Source organism: Diadema setosum, chromosome 3 (genome assembly GCF_964275005.1).
Source record: "Diadema setosum chromosome 3, eeDiaSeto1, whole genome shotgun sequence".
NCBI lineage: Eukaryota > Metazoa > Echinodermata > Echinoidea > Diadematoida > Diadematidae > Diadema > Diadema setosum.
Window position 1 is genome coordinate 35,735,433 of NC_092687.1, and position 18,518 is coordinate 35,753,950.

General features: G+C 39.7%; 1 protein-coding gene and 1 pseudogene across 1 annotated transcript; both read right to left on the minus strand.

Moving 5' to 3' along the window:
• Positions 1-10,844: 10,844 nt before the first annotated feature.
• On the minus strand, positions 10,845-11,818 carry LOC140226354 (uncharacterized; annotated as a pseudogene).
• Positions 11,819-12,010: 192 nt separating this feature from the next.
• LOC140226355 (uncharacterized) lies at positions 12,011-17,969 on the minus strand. Its single transcript, XM_072306840.1, is given in 3 exon segments — positions 12,011-14,517; positions 14,519-15,528; positions 17,271-17,969. Coding segments are annotated over 3 exon segments (3,072 nt in total). The 5' UTR covers positions 17,635-17,969; the 3' UTR covers positions 12,011-12,819.
• Positions 17,970-18,518: the final 549 nt, after the last annotated feature.

Below are 18,518 nucleotides of genomic sequence, written 5' to 3' on the forward strand. Positions count from 1 at the left end.
GATATAGAAGTGTTCTTTCTGTTTCCTCTACACTTTGTACTAGACATTGAGGAAACAGACAAGCATTTCACTTGTAATCATTCTGCCTTCACTTCTCCTGAAAATTTGGCTACTCTTTATCTCTACACTGTGCAGTGGTTTTAGCATCTCATTTTGGTAATCGCCTTCTTTACATTTTTGTCATTTTTTTACTTGAATAACCAATGATATGATCCTATGTTTTTGACAATTGGGGTGCTACCTACTGTACGAGCTGAAATTTTCGCGTACAAATATTTTCGCGAATTGCTGCTTGGAGGACATTTTCGCGTGTTGTTAATTTGTGACTGTGCACCTCAAAACGAACATAAAGTCGCACACACTGATTTTGCGTGACGACTGAAAATAAGTAAAATGGGTCAACTTAGCCGAACTTGACTTTTTCATATTTTCTGAAAGAGCGGGTCTTCTTTTACATTATCCTAAAATTTGGTATCATAAAACGGGCAGGAAAGTGTGTTTTTTTTAGCAGTTTATCTCGAACATTTTCGGTAGAATAGTGTGATTAGGTGTGTCTTTAGAATCCGTTTTTCATTTCTGAAAAACCTTGTCCACACTCTTCACTTTCAACTCTAATAACTTTTGTGAGGATAGGGCTACTGCTTTGAAAGTTGGCATTAATTATGGACAGAATGTGTTAATGAGGCATGCTTAATTTCAGTTTAATCTGATAATTCCTTCATTGTTGTTACTCTGGTGGTTTACTTCCTGTTTTTTTGTCCCATTCATCGCACAGCCAGCACGGTTTGGTAAAGATTAAGCGCTTCAATAGACACTGTACTTCAGAGCCTCTTTTCTCAGTTCAAACTTTTCCTGAGTTTGTGCTTTCTTTCCAATATTTAGATAGGTTAGGAGAGTCCATTTGATTTGAGTTATACATCACTTTAAAGCTTAAAGTCTGCTCTTTCGGAATATGGTCTTAACTAAAAATTCATGTCTGGCGACTTTTTGTTTGTTTTGAGGTGCAGGGTCACATTTAATTGCAAGGGTCTAACTGAACTTACTTGAACTCTCACGAAAAAACTACTAGTATACTAGTAGTTGTCTAAACTAAAAGTACCTCACAAGTGTAAGTACTAGTGCTTTGTCAATTTGAAAGTAAAACAAATATCAAAAAGAAATACTTTACAAGGACTTCCGGAATTCATGCTGGACATCGACAGGTGAACACCAAGAATGTAGCTGCAAGAGTAGACTGAACGCACTTATAAACAGGTACAGTACTAGTATACTACTAAGTAGTAGCTAGCTGTACTGTGCGACGTGCGTGCACAATCGATGAGTTGAAGGCTAGCTAGGCGCAGTGCACTACTGGATACTGTACTGTACCGTACTTTACATGTTTGCAAGTGGATGTTAACCCGTTGAGGACGAGTCCCGAGTATACTCGGGCAGGTGTCTATGGGAAATGCGTGTTGTAGCAAAATCAGTCCGTCCTCAACGGGTTGAAATAACACGCACGATGAAAATGGATACACGTGTGCTTATAATGCTTATAAAACAAAATTATTATGGTCTACTTACTTTTCTGTTAAATGGTAAGAGGATGCATCACCCCAGCATGCTGTTGTTATCCATGCAATAATAATCCACACTGCCTCGGCTTTGCATACGTACATAGCTTGGTCAAACCTCCTATTTCACAATCACAGTTCAACATTAAATTCCAAAAGCAGTAACGATGTCACAGGCTCTGAATCAAACTCCAGTAAATTGAATTATTTACAAGCACATTCACACTGAGGAAAATGTCTCCAACAGCAAGACAATAATTCAAAGTTGATGTGTGGAAAATCCAAACTGTAAAAATTCAATCCTAACGAATAAATTAAACACAATTAAGAGCTGTTAGCTCTCTTTTTTTTTTTTTTTGGTTTGTTTGCTTTTATGCCTCCACCACGAAGTGGTGCCGGAGGCATTATGTTTTCGGGTTGTCCGTCCGTTCCTCCGTCCGTCCTTCCGTTCTTCCGTCCGTCCTTCCATCCGTCCGTAATGAATTTTGTGGACAGCGTAACTATAAAAACCTTTTAAGGTATCCTAATGAAACTTGGCATGTATGTGTATTAGGGGGTGAAGTTATGCCTATCAACTTTTGGGTGCACAGGCTCAAGGTCAAAGGTCAAAAGGCCATGGTCAAATGCTTAAAATTTCTCTATTTCCCCCATATCTATGCAATGCCTGAAGATATTTTCTTGAAACTTAGTGTTTGCATGTATTACCCAATTAAGATTCTCTGGTAAAAGTTTGGGGTCATGAGGTAAAAATGTCAAAGGTCAAAGGTCAAAAGGTCAAGTAAAATGTAAAAAATTCACTTTTTTCTCTGTATCTTGGAAATTGTTCAAGGTATCTTCATGGAACATAGTATATATGCATGTACTGGCTGGCAGTGGTTATCTAGGGATTTGGGGGTTCATGGGGTCAAAGGTCAGGGGTCAAAGGTCAAGGGCAATACTTCAAAATTTTACTATTTTCCTTATATTTATGCAATGCCAGTAGGATTATTATTTTTTAAACTTGATGTATGCATGTATAAACCAATAGAGATTCTCTTGGATTTTTTTTTTTTTTTTTGCCAAGAAGGTCAAAGGCAAAAGGTCAAAGATCAAGTGAAAGTGCTGAACTTACTTCTTTCTCCATATCTCGGAAGTGGCTCAAGTTATCTTGAAACTTAGTACATATATGTTCTGCCTGACAGGGATTCTCTTACAAATCAAAGGCCAGATGAAAATGATAACAATTTACTGTTTAATACAGAAATTGCTCTTTTTCTCCAAACCTTGAAAATTACTCAGTGCATAAACTTATGAAAAGGTCAAAGTCAAGTTAAAGTTCCTAAATCCCCAAATACATGCTCTCCTATTCATCCAATCAAACATAGGTCAAGGAAGGTGAACATTCAATACATTTGTGACAAACATATCATTTTAGTATTTTGCCAATTTTGTGAAAATGTAATCACACATTGTCCACATGTACTATAGACCTATTAGGAGAATCATGCATTATGGCGGAGGCATACCAGTCGCCATAGTGACATTTCTAGTTCTTTTTTTACTACTGGTCCTGCCAATACTCTTCCTTATGCATCGCTGTCATCCATATCTGGGATGGCGTGGAGCCTTGCATCCGCCACAGCTTTGAGGATGCCCGTCTCCTGGAACCCTTTGATGATGATGTCCAGCAGGTGGCGGATGTTCTCATGGACTCTCATCATCCAAGTGGCATGGATGGGTTTGATTAGGGATGTAAGGAGATTGATGTCAGTGACAATCTCGTGGATGGTGCGCCCTGCCTTTTCCCTGTCAGCCACCTTTTGGTAGTACGACTGGCTGAATTGGGCTTTCTTTCTTGTAGACATTGTTTACTGTGGCATCAAGCGGTTGAAGAAAGTCTGTACATGCGGCGGGGATGCAGACGTACATGAAGCCCAAGTTGTTGAGAAGAGGTTAGTGACGACAAGAGACAATACAGTCTAAGTTAAGATACGGGTCTACTAGTAAACTATGCATTTCATTAATAGAGACACTATCTGTCTAAATTGCATTCTAACATGTTAACTGGCATTGGTCAGAGATTTATAATTTTAGATGGTAGATCAAACGCTAATAAACGTTAACATATCTCTAGAAAATGTCTAGAGCATTAGATCGTCTACTTAGTGATGGTTCCTTAATCCTATTCCTAGAGTCAGAGAGACGCTAGACTCTACATAAAGGCACCAACTTATTTTAAGCTGTAACCTGTATAAAAGTTTTAAATAGGTCCTATATATGTCTAGATCTACAGTAGTACCAGTACACACTAAGAGTCTCTGTGCTGAACTAAATCTAGATCTATAAAACTACTAAACTAGACAATAAAAACTGACCAGCGATTGGTCTTACTAGACTAGGCTAAGTAACAATTGATGCAAATTCTTTTAACGTAATTTAGTGATTCTATTTTTGGGGACGGTAGCGACTTCAGGATTGGATCGAAAATGTCATTGCTATGGACGGTAGTTCCTAGATATAGAATCAATGCTGATGATTCAAGGCAACTAAAATTTTATAATAATGGGAAATCCTTAACATGGTAGAAGCTGCGTTAAAGTGTGAGGCAGTGTCACATTGTAGCGTGGCCTATTGCACAAGTTCTACGTCTAAACTATCAATGTGATACCTGAACAGTGTGGATCGAAGTAACTTGAGCATGATGTCAGACAAGATGCAAACTATAAGTTTGTTGGATCTATAAATGCTCAAGTCTTAAAAGAAATGATCGCCTGTACCAAAACTTAATAGTGAAGCATACCGTATATACATTTACCTGTTTTAAAGCTGGCCAGCCGGCTTAGTGACAGGCTGAAAATCAATTTTCCCCTCGAATTTGGGAAAATTGATTTCTTTGATTTCGGATCCATTTCGAATTGCGCCTAATTTCAAATAACGAGCACCGCGTTCGTCACTACAGCTGTCGCCCACGTGCGTGTTAGGATATGCCATGTCAGTGCGTGATGCAGACACACCTTGATCCAAGCATTGTTGTAAGTTTACTTATGCAGTTCTGGCTGATTAATATTGGAAAATTAATTTTGTATCTCACCTTACACGTAGTTCTGCCAGATTAATCACCCTCTCTCCTTAGGAATTTCTAAAAATGAATTTCTGTACCCAATTGAAACTCATTTTTTTGGCCCACTTGAAAGAGCATGGGAAAAAAGACAAAAAATACTCAAAAACCAGAAAATCGACCAAAATCAAGTAATGGAGTTCTGCCAGATTACAATCATTCTTTATCCTTCCTTTGAGAACTGCAGCTTCTCAGTGAGCAGATGGAGCTGGTCCTCCTCGAGATGGTGCATGCTCTCCTGGACCCTTGGAGTGACCTCCTCCAGGCTCATATTGGTCTCTTGGGTTGCCCAGTCCCTCAGCTGGTTTTCGGTGGGAAGGTTTTAGGCTGTGATCCTGAGGATGATGCATCCGCCTCTCGTCTTCATTTCTGTCCTGTTCAGATGTTTTTTTGTCCTTGCAGAGTCACCAGAAAATGATACACCCGTCACGATGTGGCAAGTAAGACTGTAGTGTGTAAGGACTGTAATGTATGCTGTAAGAAGGGAAGAAATGACACGTCCAGTCACGATGGATGCAGGGATGAAAGTGTTGATCTCAAAACTACATCCATCTTGCTTCTTCTTATTTTGTTTTTATTGTTTCATTAATATATATATATTTTTTTGCGTATGGTATCAGTGCAAGGTCAATATCTCTTGGAGTCTTGGGTCGTCAGGTAGCAATTCTTTTAGTGCTCTCAAGAAACACAATACATGAGGCCTACACATTGCTGCTTGCCCAGGACATCTACATATTATCTCCTTGTGAAGAATCCTGTGGTAATTTTTTCAACTGAGCTCTTCTTTCATTTCTACCCTTGTCATTTGTAGCAGATTGAACAATTTGAATATATATATTTTTTTTTGGCCGAGTGATAAGGTGAGACCTCTCCACTTTTCCCTGACTCTGTGGATAGTAGGGTGAACTCCTTGTGATCTTTACCTCCATCCTTTATATACAAAGACGTTCAGATGCACTTTTGAATTCTCCACAATTCTTACACTGGAGCACTCAAGGGGGACCGATAATGGAGTTGAACTCTTGCATGATACAGTTGTAGTGGATATCTCTCTGCCGCTTTTTCCAGATATTGGTTGAAGTCATGGGTACAGTGTATCTACTAAAAACATCTTGAATTGTGATGATGTATTAGATACCGAGTAAGCCACACCCAGTGGTTTTGGGGGACTCCCATTTCATCCTCCCTAAAATGCAAGTATTGTTTCACAATTTCTCTAACATCCTGGAGTGTTTTCATTTATAAGCTCCTTTTAACAGGGAATACCTCTTTTATGCAATAGTTGTCCATTGGTGGATGCTGTTGAAATTCCAAACTGAACAAGTAAATCCCCATTCAGCAAACCAAATCCTAACTTTATTATCACAGGTAAACATTCATAGATTAACTCCAGTTTACGCTGTTGAATGTGCTTTTTTAACAGGTGACATTGTCTTCCCTTTTACGTGATTTTGAAGTTAAATATCATCAGCTGCTGCCTCTTTGAGTCCTTTCCAATACTGCAGTCTTTTGGCTTTTTTTTTCGATGAATTGAGACAAATCCTTGAAAGCTCATTTTGATGTAGCTCCTGGTGTATGAAATAGTGAAAAGGAAATGGTAAGATTTCTTTTTTTTTTTCTTTTATCCTTTGGGAGAGGAGTACTTGTGTTGTCTTCAACATAGATCCATCCATGTACGATCTCTTCTTTAATCTAGTACCGAACTAAAGCCCTATACTTGTGTGTAAGGAAGCATTTATAGATTATTTTTGTCTAGACTACGAATCTATGCTTGCATAGAACAAATGACAGTTTTAAAATGGAAGACGGATCAATCTCTTTCCTCTGTATCATATTCTGAAGATTTTTTCTTTCTCATTCTGTGTTGGATGTATTTGTTATCCGAGACTTTGCAAATTTTCCTTTTTTTGCATATTGACCGATTCGGGTTCGTTGAGGGCAGCAGACATTTTATGGCACTGGGCGCAGCCATGAACTCAAATTGCGGTGTCTCAGCCGACCCCCCTGCTCTCCCCCACCCCCCGGGCAACATGTTTATCACGCACTTGTAACAAAGGTTCGCGCACTAAGCAAGCATTCGCGCACTCGGTACGAGACGCCCATTGGCTTAAGCAGTTTTTCATTCTGCGCGCGTGCTAATGTAGGGAGAGGGGTGGGGAGTGGGAAGGGGGGGTCGGCTGAGACACCGCAGTAATGGCGCTGCCCATGCCAAAAATACACATAGCGCGTCACAGAATCGGTCAATAGATGGCAGTGCGAGGCCAATACCTGTTGAAATCTTGGGTGTTCTGGTGAGCATTTCTTTGAGCCTTCTCAAGAAATGCAATACCTGAATATAAAAGCTTGAAAGTACTCTGCCTGCTCAGGACATCCATTATCTTCTCGTAAAGAAGCCTTTGGTATAGTTTTCATCCGAGTTCTAACCAATCATTAACTCCTACCTTTGTCATTTGAAGCTGATTGAATAATATCTTTTGGGCAGAGGTACAACTGTACACAATGGTGAGACCTTTCAACTTTTCCCTGGGATTGTGGATGATATGGTTAACTCCTTTCGATCTTTCGAATTTTTGAGAAAATCATGAGAATTTACTGGATTTCTTCAGGTTTTCTGTAAAAATTCTATCAAGTGAGGTAATATATCACATTCATGTCATTTATAGTGAAAGAATATGTTACTAATTTGCATAATTATGTGAACATGCAAATTAGTATTCCTGATTTTATCCATGAAAAGAGCTCATTGAAATATGAATGCGCGTATTTTGGTTGGAAGAAAATGGAAATGAAATCGTGTTTTTCATGTACAGCAGCTGTAATATCCCCCTCACCATCAATTTATGAATAGATTATGCAAATTATGTTCTAATTGGCATAATTTTTAGGATTCAAGTAGAATTTTCACTAGAATACACTCTAGACTGTATATTTTTAATAGTTTTTGAACAGAATAAATTACATTTTATGCACTTGATCATCATACATCATGATCACAGACACAGCTTCATTACAATAATCACAAACCAGTGCACAAAACAAACAACACATACGCAATGTCATATTTCATTTCATTTCACACATGCATGTTCACATGCATGTTTTTTGTTTTTTGTTTTTTTTTTTATTTCCAATCAAACACAGGTAATACACTTTGACATGATTACATATATTGGAACATAATAATACATATTGGTTCTTAAAAGAACTTCACGGAAATGAAAATTGAGGGGCTGCTAAAAAGCGAACTTGTAGATTGCAGTCCCCTCACTTACGTTACATTACTACAATACATTAATTATATATGACTTAATAACACAATACAACGATACATGTACTGTACAAGCTAATCATTGAAAGTATACAGTTTTCATTCAGTAAACGTGGTCATCATAAAGCACTATTATACCAATCAGAAAATATAGTAAAAGGAGACTGAAACACATTTCAAAATGAGTGAACGAAAAAAAAAAATGTTTGTTACTTCATCTTCTACTTTGTTATACTTCATCATGCTACACTCATTGTAACCATTATAGCTGTGTAGTCTATGTTCATAGTTTCAATACACAGTTTCCATAAAACAAGTGTAATCAAGAGCTGATTATTGTAATTTTTCGTTTTGAAAGAAATACAATACGATTAGTTCAATACATGGTTTGCATCAGGGAGAGAATCACAAACCTCTAACTTTTGTACTTTTCTGTTATCAAACAAAAATAATGACATAACTTCAGTGTATGGATTGAATAAAGAAATAAACAAATAAAATAAAGAATTTAACTCTTATACTTTTCTGTTGTGGGACAAAAATATTATAATAAGTTAAGTGTATGGGTCGCATAAACATATAATCACTAACCTTTGATAATAATTGTAAAAGAAGTGCATCATATACTGTGGGTTCTTGTTATATACAGTATTGATTTGAAGTTTTATGATCAACTGTATGAAATAAAGCTGTCAGCCACACATGTACCTGTACCTATCAGAAATGTCAAAAGTGAAAATATGTTGGGCACAAATATACATCATAATATTCACTGCAGTTGCAAAAGTTCATGACAGTTAACTGTAGGTGGGTATGATTTACCCTACATTTACATTGCAAGATAATAAGCTTCACAAATATACACCAGGTGTCGCTTGCAGGCAGCATCGCCGCAGGTTTGGCATTGTGTCTGCGACTTTGGCATCTTTTGTTTGAGTCTCTTGTGCCCATCTCCTTTTCTAGAACTTGGTGGGAGGTAAAGAATTACATTAATGTTCACATTACAATTATTTCTAGCTTATTTCTTTAATGTACCCTTTCGACAGTGTACTAATTAAAAACAATCTTTAAAAAGAATACAAATTTCTTTGTTTAATTAATATAATGACATCAAACTTTGTTTCTGTGTCATTGCAATGTGTACACAGGGCGTATTGTGTCTTCAACAAAATACACTCATGCATAACATCATTTATCTATCGTTCTTAAATCATCTGACATAATGTTTATACATGTACCATGCTCATAACAGCAACCATGGAATTCTTGTGATATACTATTACATTATGTTGGGGACTTCAATTTATAGCTATTAGAAGTATTGCAATGCAAACTGAAATAAGTGTGTTCCTTACCAAAATGTTCTTCTGGAATTTCTTATACTTTTGCATGTGCACAATTTTCCTGGCCACTGTAAAAAGAAACCAAAAATTAATGACATATTGTAAAAGGTCTGCTCAAGAAACCAAAAATTAATGACATATTGTAAAAGGTCTGCTCATGTACATTTTTGTATACAGTAATGGAGTAGTACAACCTCGTCCCAACTCAATACAAGGTACTTAAACATTTATTCCTGTATCTGAAATACATTATGAGTCCACTTATGAGTCATTGAACTTGCCTATACAAAACTCAGTAATACATGTAGTTGCCTGTGTTATTCTGTGCCACTTTGGAGGCATATAAATGTTACTAGTTTTTAATGTAGGTATTGCTGCCAAGAAGGTCGTCTTTATATTGCATGGATAACACCTCCCCCCCCCCCCCAAAAAAAAAAAAAAAAAAAAATCTTTTGAACTCGTGTATCATATCACATACCATTGGTTATTCCTTACCAATTGGGTGTCTTTTGTGAACTTTCTTCAGGTGGCGATTTAAATCGACCATTGCTGCTTCGCAGGAAGGAAATGGGCAAGTTGGTAAATTTAGGCTATGGGGCGTGGGGTGAAAATAGCTCTAAAAAATGACTTTTGTTGTCTCCGTCTTGTGACTACCTAAATTATGGCTCAAAATGTAGGTATTGAATCCCTGATCAAAATTCTCATAGTTCCCAGCTGTGGAAGTGGAGCACTTCCGCAAAGGTCAAAGGTCATAGGTCACAGGTCATTATATACATGAAAATAGCTTCTTCTCACTATAACTCAAGAACCACTGAAGGGATCAACTTTAAACTTGATTCATGTATGCATACGGGTGCGACGATAATCTGAAATGACTTTGGGGTCACTAGGTCAACGGTCAAAGGTCATTATGAACATAAAATACCTTGTTTTCACAATAACTAAAGAACCGCTTGAGGGATCTACTTCAAACTCGGCTCAAGTATGCATTGTGGGAGTGGCAATAATCTGATACGATTTGGGGGTCAGGAGGTCAGAGGTCACAGAGGTCATTTAGAGTATACGGTATGTATAAATAGCTCCCAAAATGACTTTGACCTAAACTGACCAAAATTATGCCTTCAATTCAGGTAGTTTCCAGCTCAAGAAGTGGAGCACCATCGAAGAAATAATGTGCAGAGGAAAAGATCTAAAAACAGGCATTAAAATGAAGGCAAGTAATTTTCACTTACATACATGGTGACAGATGACTTCAACAGTTGTATGCAACAAATTAAAATAAAATGACAGTTTCCTTTCCAATAAAAAAAAAAAAATTGTTTACAATTTGAACACTACAAGCAAACTGGATCCCAAGTATTGTAGGTCCTTCTTCAATAAAAGTTTAATGGAATACATTGCTGAATCCCCAGAAAACATCCATCCATAAATTTGAATATATTGTATATAATTGAAGTCATATATTGGCTTACCCGTTGAAGACGGGCTGATTTTGCTACAACACGCATTTCCCATAGACACCTGCCCGAGTATACTCGGGACTCGTCCTCAACGGGTTAATAAGTGAATATGATAAGGATGTGGTCTAATTTCATATTTTTTAATGAAATATTAAAGTGTGAAAAAGAAAACTTATTTAAGGGATATGTACAAAGGTTTCTGCTATCTACCTGTACATGTTAGAATAACTCTTCCTCTTCAAGATTCTCCTCATCATCACTGTTATCCCCTTCATCATCTGTTACTTCATCAACGATTGGCTCCTCATCTGGCGTAACCATGTTCTCACAGTTCTTACACTCACACAGTTCTGTACAGGGAAAGTCCATAGACGCACAACACTGATCACCTGCACCTGGGGCTTTACACTTGGACTTCTTACACTTGCATGAAGTCAGTTCAAGAATGCTCTGTTGAGCTGGTAGCATATCCATCCAGTCTATTCCAAGTCCTCAACTAGCTTCCAGCCTTGACCAACTGGTGATGGAACATCTGGCTGGCTCTCTAAGCAGCGTCTCCAAATAGCCGCTTGGTGATCGGCCCTCTGGATATGTTTCACGAGGGCATCTTTGTTAGGGGGCATAATGTCTTCTTGTCTAGTAGCCAAGGAAAACATAGCATATCTTGCTTCGTTCACTGTACTTATTTTGTTCATCCTATACAACTTGCAAATGAATTCCTCCAGAGTAGAAATCAAGTCATTTGTAAGTGTGAAGGATTTTCCAAGCTCCTGAAAAGCCTTGGTAAACTTTGAAGACTTGGACATTAGCGAGAAGGGCTTGGTCTTTCCCCGTCCATACAAAGCACTCACGGCAACACAACCTGTGAATGACTGGAGGCCTATGGTTGCATCGCTGATGTTATCTCCGAGATGACTTTGTATCGCATTCAAGTCAAGTGTACGCTCCTTATCTTGCTTTCCAGTGTGAAAATACAACTTGGAACTATCAAGTTTGGCAGACACAGCAATGCCGATGATAAATACATCCGTATCTGGGCTCTTTATGATGATATTCTTCGTACCCATGTTGCTGATGTACTTTGCATGTAGCATCATCCTTGTGTCAGCCTCCTCTTGAGTAGTATATAGCTCTGGAATTGCTTCATTCACAGTGGTACCTCTACGACAAGATAACTTGTGGCATTCTTCACAGTGAGCTAGGTATACATCAACTCCATTGAATTCATCTGCACCACAAGCACACCAAGTCTCATATAAAAACTTGGTAAAGTGTTGCTTGTTGAAGCTATTTGCCAAGAATTTCTTCCATTGGTTTGGAACTGGTTGATCCTGGTTTGCAATCTTAATCCGCTGGGATCCACTTGCAGCACGCCTTTTTCTTTCTGCACTTTTGATGCTGACAGATGGGTATGTGTCAATGACAAAGTGGACAACATCAGACTTGGTGCTTCTGGCTAGGTAAACTACATCCTTCAGGATTTTTTTGGCCAACTGTCCCATGGTAGCAGGCATTTTACTTGGAATGAGGCATTGAAGCAATGCCATACCATCAATAATCCACACTGACTCTTGTGGTGGATCCAAGGTTGGGGATGACTCTGGTAAATTTTCCAGTTGGTGAAGAAGGGCAGCCTTGTTGCTTTTGACTAAGCATCCATCTTGTTTACAAATGGCTGGTGGGTATGGGCTTAAGCAGTGACTTAGCATCTTTCGTTGATCAACTTTACGCACACGGCCAATGATGATGAGCCTTGCCAGTAACTCACGAGCACTCTTCAGTACAACTTCTTTCCCTTTGATGTTGACTTTTGGCTTGTCGGAATTGGCAAAGGTCTTAAGCTTCATTTTGGTGATTGTCTTGTTCAGATCCGTATCTCCTTGTAGTCTGATTTTGGCAAAGTTGATGAATGCTTCATCCCCCTTCTCCCCTGCTTTCAGGAGATCTGAGCAAACATTGATTGGTGCAACAATGCCTGAAGAGAGGTGGACAAGATCATCAGCATCTGTCTCCCGATCTACTACAAAGGGATTTGTCATGTTGACAGTACTCATGATGTTGGCTACATCCTGCTGGTCTCTTGCCATTCTGCTTTTTATTAGGTCTTCTCTTTTTGAAGACTTCTGGCCTTTTCCAGCCATTTCTTCACATTGTCTTGTGATGAGTGCTCTTTCATGGTGGCCTCTGACCCAACGGTTTGTAGGTCCTTGGTTGAGAACCCCTTTACTCCTCCTCTGGTCTTTGTGTCTCTATTCACAGTCTGCTCAATGCTCATATCGCATGCCACCTGTGCAAATCCATGACTGTCTTGGCGTTGGACTCCAAAGTGACCCTTCATCAGCTCCTCGTAAATGTAAGGATAGGTGGTAGGAAGTTGGCTCATCTCCATCCAATACACTGGAAGGTAACGTGCATAGTTTGTTCTGTCATATGCAAACATCCAAGGGAGCAGGGCTCTCACTGAAGCAAGATGGAGTTGCCAATCCCCTTCTCGTGTTGCTCGTATGAATAGAAGGACATTTTCTACCATTTCAAGATAGGAAGACCAAAAGTTGAATGTAGCATCCTTCTTCCCTTCTTCAATGAAATTGTCATACTCCTTGACCATTGCTTGGTACACCTCTCCTTGAATGTGGTTGGTGAACTCACTTGGAAATGACCCTTGTAGAGATGACACTTCTTCTCTGTACCGATGTTGCCTCTCCTCTTCCAAGGTACACATGAAGCTCTGCCAGCGCAAGCAATGAAGTGCTTCGGCCATGATTTTGTGACATCTGATACTTCTATTGTAGTTGTGGCCATTCATCACACCAGCGACTGAACCTGTAGCTACGACACCTGCTTCGATAAGAATGTCTTGCAATCCTGCCTCTTGAAATCGCTTTCCAATACAAGCAAGAGCTGCCATTGTTGTGTGGAAAGCCCCAAGACGAATGACTTTCTTCTGAAGGAATGTTGGTTCCTGCCAGCGGATCGTCTGCGCTTTGCAATAAATGGCCTGGTCAACCACTATCACAATGGCTGGAAGTTCCAACTGATGTGCTATCTCCAAACTTCGGTGTAGTACTGTGTGGACTGTGTTGAAATCTGTAGGGCTGGCATCTATCACTGGCAAGTATGCTATGGTTGCCTTAGGAAGGATATTGGATGAAAGCAGTTGATTAAATCCAGTCCACGATGGGAGTAATCGTTCCTGTGAGGATTTTGCAACATAGAAGGCTGCATCCTTTTCTTTGTAAGGACAGAGAACATCATTGTACTGACTCATCTTAAGCGGCACAGAATCATCAAATGCCTCTGGTGATGATTTTTTCTGGCCGGTGAATCTAACCAGTGCTGTGGCAGGTGCAGGCAGTGATCGCTGTCTTGTCTTCTTTCTATTCTGAGCTGGTAGAGCTTGAGGGACTACGCCAGCAACATTGTCGTGTTGAACAGCTATCCCATTCGTGTTGTGCGTTGTCCCTTTTCCTGATAGTGTTCTTTCCCCGAAATCGTTGTTATCCCAAACTAGAGTAGTATAAGAGGACTTTTCCAGATTTGAAGGCAGGTTACTCGGACCTTTCTCTATCTCCTGCAGTGCTAGAGCCGTATCATGCTCCAAAACGGTGGTTTGTGACGCACAATATCCAAAACCATTAAGTAGTCCAACCAGCTCTGACGATCCAGTCAAATGACGCATTGCCATTGAAAGAGATGCGTGCTTGGGCATCATCTGTCTCCCCTTTGTAGCCAAGTAGATAATATCTTGACATATTGTAAGGATGCGGCGATCCTCTGCCTCTCCTATCTTCACTATTTTCTTTGTTCTCTGGATCATCAGAAGCACCTACAACCCATGCTAAAAAGTTGTACAGCTTGGAGGATACATTAGCGCGTGCGGATTCCAATGTTAAATCTGATGATGTAGGAGGCCATGGTAGATTAGTCCTTGTCTGCATGATGTCATCCTTTAAGTCTTGTGCAGTGGCATAACGATCTCGTAGTGAAGCTATAGGTATCAGAGATTTGGATCTACCCTTCGTTGGCTTCTTCAGAAGTTCAACTCTTTCATCGTCTGTGGTGTCTGTGTCTGTACTAGAGAAGGTGTCTGTATCAGTGGTGGTGGTGGTTGTATCTGTTTCAGAGCCAACTGCTCCGGGCACGAGGTCTTCAGTTGACAGTGACTCGACGTAGACAATTTCACTTGTGTAACTCCTATGCGGCTGAAGAAAGCAGAGTTGAGGATACCTGCGTTTAATGCGTTGCTTAAGACTGAACGTCTTGTAGCCTGTAGCATCCTGACACTCAATGTCTCTCACAGCTTTCACAAACAATCGTCTCAATGACGACGTTCGATATATTTCTTTGTGCTTGATTATTCTCTCGTCAATAACATTGCTACAAAATGTAGCAAATGCCTTCCCATATTTCTCTTTGATGGGTTGAGAAAGAACACTCTTCCTTGACTGGTATACTGTATAGTTCCTGAGACAACTGCGATGATATCGTACCTCAATGGCTACGCAGTCTCGATCCTGGATCTGAAGGAGAATATACTCGTCCTCTTTGTCCTTTGCGGCTGTGGCTAGTTTTCCACCATCTGGCTGCTCGCACAGCATTAAGGGTTCCTTCCTTTTCCTCCCGTCAGAGTCCTTAAATGTTTTATTTTGTCTGCAGATGATGCATATCTTGGGGAGAATGTGGGCAGAGACAGAGGGTTGCTTTGGAACTCCAGCAAAACTTGTATCTGAGGAACGCAAGTGTCTCTTTGCGGAGGCACACAGACCTGCAGCTTGACCACCAGGACTTGATGTAGAGGGCTCTGACTCTGTAGAAATAAATGAAAATTGAGACAAATGAGTGATTAAGAATCAGCTACATTGTACTTGTTACATTTGCATAAATTATTATTGAGAAAGAAACTAACACTGGGAGCATAATGTCATACAGTAAACCTTATTTCAGAAAAGTGGAATTTAGCTGCAAATTCGATGGTCTTAGAGCCCATTACTTTTTGTTCATAGTACGGGGCCTGTCCGGCAGTTGAATTAGTCTTACAATGTACATAAAGGTGGGGCACAAGCCACTTTTAGTTGGCTTACCATTTGAGTAGCAGTAACTTATTCTGACTCCATGTTCGTGGATATTTGTTACAAATATTTACTTTGTTAGATTACTTTTTGCAAATTCAAGTTCGTCGTGAGATATATCAAGGGGTGCTAGTGCATTTTGGTATTCTTATGGATAAAATATGCTGTGCTGCTAAAAATTCTACCAAACTTTCATGTACTATCCTCAAACACTGTTCAAATCACTCGTATAAATTTTAAACAGATCAGATCACGGAAGAAGTGATATTGGGTTCAAACTTCGACATCATCACTCCATCCTCCATGGGATGATGCACTGTCTGAATGTTGTGTACATCACAAGATACTATCTTAAACTGAGGCTATCACTAAAAAGACAGGCAAAGATTCAAATTACAGAATAAAAATGGGCACTGCATATTTATAAGGTGCGAATCAGTAAAGATGGACACCATAAATAAAGCAAAAAGAAGTCAAACATTACCTCAAAGATTTTAGAAATATACATGAAAATGATGTGAATATTTAAGAAGTTTGTGAACTAACAGTAAAAATTATATCATTTTTGCTGTCCATATTTACTGACTGGCAAATTGGCGGTGTCCATGTCTATTACGCAGTAGGAATTCTTGAATCCAATATCGACCCGTCCCGTGATTCAATCTGGTAAATTTATGAGTGATTTGAAAAACGCTCTGATAATATTCTCTGAAAGTTCTATTGAATTTTAATGATATTGGCTGAGCGTGTAAATCTTATCTACCTGGATACCAAAGTGCACTAGCACGTAGTGAAAACCACTTCTGCAAATAAAAGATCCAATTACAAGTAATGGGACCTTTCACACACATGAATGCAAGATAAATGGGGATTATGATGGGGTGCACACTTGTGTGGCACAGTATAACACTAACATCTCTATGGACAATATGGTCAGAGAGTAAAAGTCTGGTGTACATTTGTTTTTGGTTTATATCTACAACTGTACACGGCATTGTATCCATCTTTATTGTATTGATTTTGTTCATATGTGCCGTTCATATCCCCACGGCATTCATCCTAATAATTCTTTTTTACATTTCTTAATGAAGTTAATTATCTACCGTAGGCCTAACTGCGACCAGCCCCAACGCGCAGCATACTGTGTAGGCCTACAAGGAGCGTCCCGGGGTTACCGTAGTAGGCCCTACTCATTAGTCATAATGAGTCATAAAATGAGGGGGTGACGTGACTAAGCCGTTTATTCCCACACGGCTCCCATCTAAGTTATTTCATTTAGTGTCAACTGAGGGGGAGGGGTATTCTTTCTTTACTTTATGGGGAACCACGGCATCGGGTTTTCACCATTCTCACAGAGTTAGAAAAGAATGTATCGCAGCGAATGTATACGCTGTAGATTACACGATTTGCTACGTGTGGGACTGAAGTAGTTGTTAAGCAGTATCTGCAGTTCGCAGATTTATTTGGTCTATTTGTAAACGAATGCACGGCTTTCCTGTCTGACATGGTCCAATGTTTCGTTGTTGCTTCTCTTTGTTGAGTTTTCCCCGCTTTTGCTTTGATAAATCCGTAAAATATCGATAGCAAGTCGGGTGAAATCCACCATGTTCCGGAATTGGTAAGCCATCGCCATCTGCATCGGAAGCAAGGGCATCAGACCCAAATTCTTGCACAAAATCTCTCGCGATATCGGCCTGACATCCCACTAAATCTTTCCAAATCTTAACACTGCTTAAAAATGTGTTCCATCGTTTCTCCGTAAAAGGTTTCAGATCTTCGCAAACGTCAGAACAATGGACAAAACACCTACCATCAGTATCAGGTGAGCTTCCAGGGACAGACATGATCGGTACGGGATGAGATATGAAGGCAATACAGTGTACCAAAGCCGCTTGATACAATTTTTCTGATTGGCTGCTGATTCGCGACAATCGGCGATTCGATGATCGGATGGGCCAATAGGATGTACCGATAATTCAGGCGAAATGAGAAGCAGACAATTTTGTGAAAAAAAAAAATTATTGACCTTTTTAATCAAAATATTAAGTAATGCTCCACTTCCCAGTCTGGGAACTATCAAAATTATCTATAACAAATGTAAATCTTAATTCCTAAATAAGTTTCAGGTAGTCACAAGATGCGGAGAACAAGACAAGCATAAAAATCGGCTTGCCCCATAGTCTAATTGGGTTTAGGGTGACCACCCCTACCTTGCCCGTCTTCATGACAAAGGCAGCGAGACATAGTGTTGGCATCTTCGTGCCCCATGTAATGGACCTCACATAGATGCCGATTTGCTCATGCTCTAACTCTGGCTGTCTCCTTGGTGGCCCAGGATCAGCAAGGGCGGTGCTTATCTTTCACTGTACACAGACTGATAGGCCATGGATTTGTCGTCTGGTGAATGGCAGTGTCAGAGCTTCCGCCCAAAGTCATAGCTGTCTACATTAATCTGGGATTCTGTCCCCCGTTCATTGTGAAGATGGTGAAAGCGTTCACTTGACACATGTCAAGGAGGAAGTAGAATGACACCATTGTCCAGCGGTTTACCTTGGCCTTGGTGGTGTACGTTTGCGATCTCTGGTCCACGAAATCTGTGCCACCCTTGGTGAAGTCATAGAGTTTCAGAATTGCAGGCTTCTTTTTCTTGTCATCAGTGGTTACGCCGGTGATCGGCTTCGTGGATGTCAGTACAAGAACATTTCTCGGACCGGTGCTCTTTCTTCGT